Here is an 8,730-nt window from a genome sequence, read left to right on the forward strand (position 1 = left end):
ACAAACACTATCTATATAATGCAGGTTCTTACAGACAAAAACTAAATCGTAGACAATAGCTTGTTCCATAAATATTAGTGATAATATTTATGGATTCGTAAAGAAAATCAACTTATCATAAATTTATAAGAAAATCAAAATTCTCATAAATGGATTCGTCAAACAATCTAATTTTCAAGATAAGAGAATTCTCATAGATGAAAAGGATGGATGACTTATTCATCCATTAACACCTACTTTAGTCTCTACTCTTCTTTCTCACCTTCCTCTCATCATGGACCCACAACAACTTACTCAACTCTTCTCCTCTTCACCATCCGCACCGACAACAACAACTTCCTCTTTTTGAGCAACAACAATGTGAACAACAGGAGCAAGATAGTAGACAAAATTAATGTTATGTATTAACTTTAGTCTCCCTATACTGAAGAGTCACACGAGTCATCTTTAGAGGTTGCGAGTAATTCATTGGTCCTCCTTCCTTTTTGTATCCGAGTATCAATGTCTTTTTGAATTTGCCTCCAAGTGTGTTTTCATTCTCGTTTTGAGAGAAGAATGCATTTGATGTGGCCATAAACGTGAACTCGAGCTTATTAAGTCATGGCCCGTGTACCTCCGCTACGCGGAGACCCCTCTGTTGTCGATAATGTTGGTTGGATCTTATAGATGAAGATGAAACAAACATTGTCGACAACATCGTAATACTCCGCTCAACGTATTTCAAGGTGGATGGTTTGTTATACTCGAGGCTCAAATATGCGGCTACATTGAATATAAGTCTTTTCTCAAAGAAGAGAGTAAAAAGTAGACCTGAGGGCCAGCCAAAAACACATTGAAACATTGAAATAAAGAAACCGTGAGTTACTTGCAGTTGTTGAAGTGTGGTTGTTGGGACACTCAAGTGAATAAGTACGTGAAACACAACAAATTAAGTTGAGGCAGAAGTTGATGTTGTAGGTGGTGATGACTGATGGTGAAGAAAAAGAAAGGAGAAGAGTAGAGTAAGCTGTTGTGGGTCAATGATGAAGAAGAGGAGGAAGGTGAATAGAACAAACTAAAGAGGGAAGCCTTATTTGGCTCTAGGTTTCTTGTTTTCCCTGCCTTCTCCTTTTGCTCTAGTTTGTTGTTCATATTTATATTTATTTATACTCACATACTAGGTTAAGGTGCTTGTTACATGAGGAAGATTTCAAAGCTTCTAGTGAGAATTAACCACAAATTGTAACTCTCCGTTGCTTCTTGCATTACTGTGTAAGTGGTGCCAAAATTGTAAGGACGGATATTGCAGAAAATGTAGAAGTACTACTTTCAGCATGTGATCTTTAGAGCTCAAACTGGAAAAATGTAAAAGCAAATGGTAAAGAGCATTTTGAATGATCCTCAAGAAGAAAGATGTTCTCTTTTTCATTTAAGCATAGTGAAATGGGTGAAGGAATGGAGTGAGGATACATGAATTAGGGTCTGTATTTTGTGTTGTGTAATTGTATTTTATATATAATCTCCCTCCATCTCTAATTATGAGTATTTTTAAAAACGTTATCTTTAAATAAATTCATACAAATTACTATGTCTACTTTTTATTCTTTTTTAAAATATATTCTTTACCAATACTAATCTATATTAAAAGATAAAAAATTAAAGTTAGACAAAAGTAACATACAAAAGGTATTTTAAGATCAACATTAAAAAAAAAAAAAGAAAAAAAAAGGGCAGTCCAATGCACTAAAGCTCTCGCATGTGCAGGGTCCGAGAATAGGGGTCCTACCATTTGGTGTATTGTATGTAGTCTACCCTATTAGGATTTGAACATATTAAATTAATTAATTACCTATTTTTACTAGTTTAAAAAAATGTAAAACGTGCTTACGAGAATAGATGGAGAAGGGAGTAAATTTAATATTTTTTGTAATTTTGTTTGGCTGTAATTAAAGATTAGCAAATACTGTACCAAAAAGAAAAGATTACAAATAACATAAAAGGAGTAAACAAACTTTCATCCATAAAAGTATCATGCGTAGTCATAGTAGTACCTGAATGAATGAAAAATATTTCAAATCCCATGATTCTATATTGCTATCCACTAGAGAACATAGCAGTTTACATTCAAACAACAAGCAGAGCTACCTCAGTAAAACAAAGACCAACCGAACCACCAATCCATGTGAAACTTCCTACTTCAAATACTGTAACACAAATTACCACCCAATATGCTAAAACATATGAAGAAAACTGAGTATATTTGTCTCCGCCATACGGTGCAATGCGATCAACTCTCGGGCATTCTCATCTGCGCTACTTCAGATGGTGGTCTTAGTGTGCAAACCATTTCTCTTGTCTTCCCAAAGTATACCTGTAATATGCAATAACATACAGATTGTTTACAAGATGAACTTACATTACCTTCTAGTTTGAAATGTCATAGTTATAAAGGAACTAATTACTAAATTTGATAACTTCCAAGAAGACAATCTGATCTCTTAACTCAATCAAACTCTCCTACCAAAATACATAGTTAAAGGGTGAATCCTATAATCAAGAAGTACCTGATCAAGTGAGTTCCTCAGCTTACTCTCCATTTCTTCAATCATCCTTCCCATGTTACATAGATGTCCATCAGCAACTGATAGCCTCATACTCATCTAAATATATCAGGAAAAGATTATTTAGGAGTGGAGATTTTCTGAATAACTAAGCATTAAATTGACACAAGCAAGGGGCAACGAGGCAGATTGTGCATATACATAATAGTTATATATTAAGGATTTAATGGTAGATCGATTTTCTAAATACTTTCATAAACTGACCCTTAATTATCATTGGTAAGAAGCATTCTAATTTGTTATTAGCCAGCGTGTTCTCTGATTGTTCTTTCAAGTACATATTTTAAATGTCAAAAGATGCCATTGCCCGGATGATAGATGCCTATTTCACTTACGATTAACTTTTTTGTACTTATTTTACATCTCCTCAGTCCTCAATAATTCTTCAAGCTACTAATATCAATATCATACATATTTCGACCAAATAAAATTGTACAGAGGAAACAATTCACCTAATGTTCACACTTCTCCAGATCAATTAATGGAGAATAATGTTCAACTTAAATTAGACTAATGCATTGTTATTTAATTAGGATTAATAGGGGTTACAGGAAAAACTGAATACGAGACATCTGTTTAGAGTCAGACATACATGAGTTGATAGATAAAAAGGTTTTCGATTTCTCTTCATCTGCCACTCTATCTTTTGTATAAATGTATATCAGAGTTTATTTTTCCTTACGAATTTCATCTGTTTGCTAATTCAAATCCTGGTATCATATTTAATGATTCAACAGTTGTGAAGTCGGAAACATCTGCAATCGTTATCATCAATCACTTTTATTAAGATGTTGGCATCTTAACTTTCACGAGCTTATTTGGAAGTAACATTTATGATTTTGCCGGCTAAACATGCAATACTAAATACGCTGAGTTGCTGACATGCTATAGAAACACTATCTATATAGTGCAGGTTCTTACAGACAAACAAATAATGTAAAGCTTGTGCCGATAAAACATTAGTGACCTGCTTGAACTGGTAAAATAAAAACATGCACACTACAACAAAGTTGAAAACCAGCCTGAAAATATTAAGTGCAGGAGACTTAATTATATTTGGCAGTTAGCACATAATTATGAGTAATAAGGAGTGTTTAAGTCAATGGTTAGAAAGCATAAGGATAGCCTGTTATTTAGGATTTAGTGAACAATTTTCATTGATTGAGCAAGAAAGACTCAAAGCTTTCCCCTCTAAAGTCAACTCCAAGGTTTAAGGCTGACAAGTGTTTAGAGGCACTTATTACGTGAATGACCCGCCTAATATACTTAATTATCACACACTTATTGAGTTTACAGTCCTTCTAAATATTGGTGGAATATATGTGGATTCGCAAAACAACAACCATATAATTCAGTCAATGAAGTTGCATTGTTTATGATGCGGCTTGTTGAGAAAGAAAATCAATCTTAGCACCAATTTTTAATTAAATGATTTAATTTTCAAGATGAGAGAATTCACATAGAAAGTACCTGACGTCTAATTGATCCAGACAGACTGAAGGTTCCCGATGACTCATTATTTGTAGTCAAAGTCAACATAACTGTACTGGTTAACCGATAATTGGTGTCTTCTTCTTCTTCTGGTCCCACCTAAATTAACATTAAAGAGCAAGATAAGAATTTCAGAGATCAATACAAGAAGCTGAAAAACTAGAACTGAAGTGTTTTTCCAATTGATTAAAGGTCGATGTGCTGTTGCTTTTATCAACCCATGGTCTTGAAAACAAAGGCACTTTACCTCTATAACATGTATGGCATCCCATGCTCCTTCCTCTAGATATCCCCGCCGACCTTGCCCTGTCTTTGAGCCATCTTTAATCATGAAATTGGAAACAATCACATGATTAGAGAAAAGGTAAAAAAAAGATGAGAAGTGTTATCCATTATAATATACTCAAATAACAAGTTTACCTTTCTTTATCAAGAAGCAAGCTACGAAACCTTCATTTTCATCTTCCCACATATAAACTGATGAAATGCCACCTTCATAATACCTATAACATTATACATTAATGGCTGGTTGCATATTGTCTTATAACTAAATAGCCAAATAACTACATTTACATATAGCAAGAAGAAAACAAAGGACGGTCCATCAGCAGGTGATTTTCTTTGAAATGAAACAAATTGGGCAATAAGACACTGGGTAGAAAGGTGCCCTAGTTAGACATCTTTAAAACACATAAGCAAAGCTCAAAAGATAAAGTAAGTAAAGAACCTCACTGGTCACGATATATAGCAAATATGTCATTTGCTTCAATTTCAAGCTTCCTCAACTCTGAAGAAGGAAGCGAACCATCTTCTAAAGGTGGATGATATTTATTCGACCAAGGTGATCTGCAGAAAGATACAATGAAATAATAAGTTTAACCTTGTGTTTCCTTAAATATTAAACAGTAGACATTACAAGAGGAAAATAAATGGGACCCTCGTAAGAAATAAAAAATGGATTTGTCCATAGGGTCTCAGAAGGAGTAGCCCAATGGTATGAGTTGAGACTTGAGACACCAAAGGAGCATTATGTATGAAGTCTAGGGTTCGATCTTGGATGCTAACATATGCCCCACTCTCTAACAAATTAACCAGTAACAATTTGCCAATAAAAAATGAATTTGTCCACAGGAACCGAACTATACTTATCAATAATTGTTTGTACCAGTCTCAAATCTCAATCAAGATCAAGTTTTTCATAAAAACAACATTTCTATCATATACTTCCATGCATATCAGTAAAAAGTGTTCCTTCCTTACCTCTATCTTAGATATTCTCATGCTTCTCGCGGACACTACCAACTTGCTATATCTTCACTCATGTATAAATAAACAGCACAGCAGCAACTAAACCCTCTTACACTAAGTGGTGGTGTTAGCTACATAAATCAATGCCACACTTCTTTGCCATGCATAAAGTTCAAATATACATCACTTACTTGTAGATCTCTCTTAACTGTTTACAAATCTATCTTAATTGTTTGACCTATAATTTGTCTTGGTCTTCCTCAATCGTTACCTATTGAACTACCATTCATTTGGTCAGTTCTCCTTAGTGATACTGCTATGAGTCTTTTCATACATTCATGATCACCTAAGACGAGAATCAACCATATTTTCTACTATAAGAACCACCTTGCCTCAGTTTTCTAATAATTATATATTTCCAATCTTATCTTGTGTAATCACTCACCTAAGCTAGCATTTCTCTCTTGCTAAACTTGCATTCTATATACTTTGATGTGACTATGTCTTTTCAAGTATTATCTACATATCTCTAACTTCTCATTAATTTAATCTCTTGCAACAAAGACTATATTATTCACAAAAAAGTATGCAGACACTGTCTGTTGATATGTTCAACAAGCATGTCTAGAATCAAAATGACAAGAGAAGAGCTCAAAATTGACTCATAATGCACACTTAGAGTTATAGGAAAATCTTCTCTATTCCACCTTGTGTTCTCATATTAGTCATGAACCCTTCATACACACCTTATACTGCAATCTGAACTATTTTCTTCTTTAGAGCCTTTCACAAAACCTCTAGGTACTCTATACGTCTTTTCCAAATTAAAGAAAACCCTATGTAGATCTTGTTTCATTCCTTCAATCTCTTAGTCTTTGGAGCAAATATACAGCTTCCATTAATATATCTACCCAATAAAAACCCAAATTAATTTTATGTGATGAAAGTCTTTTGTCTTAACATCTTCAATAGACGAAGTGGCAAACTCCACCTAAAACTTAGACACACAACTACGAGATCCTGGTTCGAACACGGGTGAAGGTGTCCAACCTAACAATGTCAGCATTGCAATTTCATTCGTGTCAATTTTGTAAAAGTTTAAAACTGTACCAAACATGGTCTACATTCATTATTCATATTGCATATATGTGCTAATCAGTGATAATTCCATTCAAAATCCAATGCAATCAAACTTAACAAAGGCTTAAACACTATGCAAATTACATTACATCAACCATAATCAACACCATATAAAGATTACTAACCTGTAAGAATCAGCATCTCTGTTATATTCACACAATATAAACTCCTTCCCACAGTCCACGTCGCACAGAACCTGTTTTATCACCAACAATTTCACACCAATAAATAAAAATTTAATTTTTATCAAAAAATAATAAACCCCATTTAAAAAAAACAAATAATAATTCAACCTCATTTTCTACATTTTTGTAATTACAAAGATGAATCTAGAGAGAGAGAGAGAGAGAGAGAGAGAGAGAGAGAGAGAGAAGGACCTGAAGGGGTTGATCGACTTGAGAGAGGAGATCGGAAGAGTGGTTAGGCATAAGACTGAGAAGGGCGGAGAGAGCGGTTTCAGTGTGTTTGGGTGGAATCCGACGCATCAGTCCCATCGCAGCTTCCATTTTCTTGGTTTCTCTCTCTTCAATTCAAAAATGGCACAACAAACGAACGAGAGAGAAAGAGAAACTGTCTGTCTGAAGAGATTTTTGTTTTTCTCTCTCCTATTGGTCTTTTATCCGAATTTCCCTCCACGTTCAATAATATATCTATCTATATATGTTGAAATTTTATTTATTTATTGCTCAAAAGATTATAAGGATTTTTTTTTGAAAATTAATTTGATTTTTTTTCATTTTCTTTTCTATTGACAATTGAGAAATTAGTCTGCTAAAAAAATATGATTGGGTGTTAAAAATGGAAATTGTGATGTAATGAATGTGACTAAGTTGTTTTTGACATATTAGTCTAAATCTTATCAACAAAAACAAAATATATTAGTCTCATTATATGTAAGTTTAAAGAATCTAAACTTTCTTAAGATACACAATAGATCATTGGATTCTTTCTTTTTTAAATTAATATATCATTTTTTTTTTAAGAAATTAAATTAGCCCACCTGAATTAGCATCAGAGAGAATCGAACCTGAGAGTGCACTCCCAAATCTCAAGTCAATATCACTAAGCCAACCCAAGTGGATTCATAATATATCATTGGATTCCTAAATCAACAAAAACTAGTGTATAATTAAACCTAACATTACTTAATTAAATGATGACGTCCTTTTTCAATTATATTGTGATACTTATTTTTATTTAAAATAAAAGATGGATTTTCCTTATTAAGAGAATTATAAGATTGGTTTGGTGGTTGAAGTTGGACGGTTAAAAATAGAAGTGACAAGGATGGTCTCGAGTTTGATTTCTACACCAAGTAAATATTAATAGATAAATTAACAATTAATATACTAACATTGGTTAGACTTAGAGTGTGTATCACATACTCACATGTAAGAAGAGCATGCTAGACTTGATTTTATAGTGTTTTTAATATCTTTGTATTTGTATTTTTTTTTTAAGAGGATCTCTCTATGTTTGTATCTATCCTCTTGAATATGTTAAATTTTTAAAGCTGTTCATAATTTTTTTCTCGTATTGGAATGGAAGTGTAGTTTGTGTGCAAACTGCACACAACCAATGTATCTAGATCGTTCAATGTTGATGCACGATCCATATTTTAAGTTCAATTTTTATTCTTTTTAAATCCAAAATACAAACTTAAAATATGGATTATCTGATAAACACAAATGGTTTAGATATGGACTGAAGTGTTATTATCTTATGCGACCATTTATCCAGTGTTTTTAACTTTTCTCCAAGAGTCGTATCATCAAACTTAAATCACAAAAGATGTGTTTCCATTGGTGTTTGACATGTTGTATAATTATCATTCACCTTGCACCATAATTATCGTTAATCGAATACCAAATTTGAACTTTTGGGTGGATGTGGGTTCCACTAAGCAATTATTCTTCATACTAATTGATTATATTTTTGGCATGGATGAATAGTTAGGTAACCATGCCTATCCACGCATATGATAACAAACACAGAACCATTATTAACCCACCATCACCGAGAAAAAGGTTTGAGTTGTTTAGGTGATTCGACTTTTTCCCACATGTTGTTTGCTAGGTTAGAAGGAGTTGGTTTAAAGGCACACCCCATGTTGGAGGCATGGACAAGCAAAGTATTGGTTAATTGCTTTTGTCTGTTTCAAAAGAGTGATTCAATCAAATTTGAAATCTAGAAAAAACATTTAAAAAATATTGAAAATATTTTTTCAAAACTCATAGTCATGCAAGTTTCA

At 33.2% G+C, this 8,730-nt stretch overlaps 1 protein-coding gene across 1 annotated transcript; it reads right to left on the bottom strand.

The window, feature by feature from the left end:
* Positions 1-1,968: 1,968 nt before the first annotated feature.
* LOC25485023 (probable F-actin-capping protein subunit beta) lies at positions 1,969-7,106 on the bottom strand. The gene is made up of 8 exons (XM_013614122.3): positions 6,857-7,106; positions 6,605-6,675; positions 4,824-4,937; positions 4,512-4,594; positions 4,339-4,412; positions 4,071-4,190; positions 2,544-2,639; positions 1,969-2,350 (listed from the first exon to the last, which is right to left on the bottom strand). The coding sequence occupies exons 1-8, from the start codon at positions 6,983-6,985 to the stop codon at positions 2,267-2,269; spliced, it is 771 nt and encodes a 256-aa protein (XP_013469576.1). The 5' UTR covers positions 6,986-7,106; the 3' UTR covers positions 1,969-2,266.
* Positions 7,107-8,730: the final 1,624 nt, after the last annotated feature.

Source organism: Medicago truncatula, chromosome 1 (assembly GCF_003473485.1).
Source record: "Medicago truncatula cultivar Jemalong A17 chromosome 1, MtrunA17r5.0-ANR, whole genome shotgun sequence".
Taxonomy (NCBI): Eukaryota; Viridiplantae; Streptophyta; class Magnoliopsida; order Fabales; family Fabaceae; genus Medicago; species Medicago truncatula.

Bases quoted from the DNA above. Each gene is read 5' to 3' on its own strand.
- LOC25485023 (XM_013614122.3), bottom strand. From the start codon at position 6,985: ATGGAAGCTGCGATGGGACTGATGCGTCGGATTCCACCCAAACACACT. The intron at 4,595-4,823 runs GTGAGGTTCTTT...ATAATGTTATAG, and splicing joins TTTGCTATATATCGTGACCA to GTATTATGAAGGTGGCATTT. The intron at 2,351-2,543 runs GTACTTCTTGAT...TGCATATTACAG, and splicing joins TGAGGAACTCACTTGATCAG to GTATACTTTGGGAAGACAAG.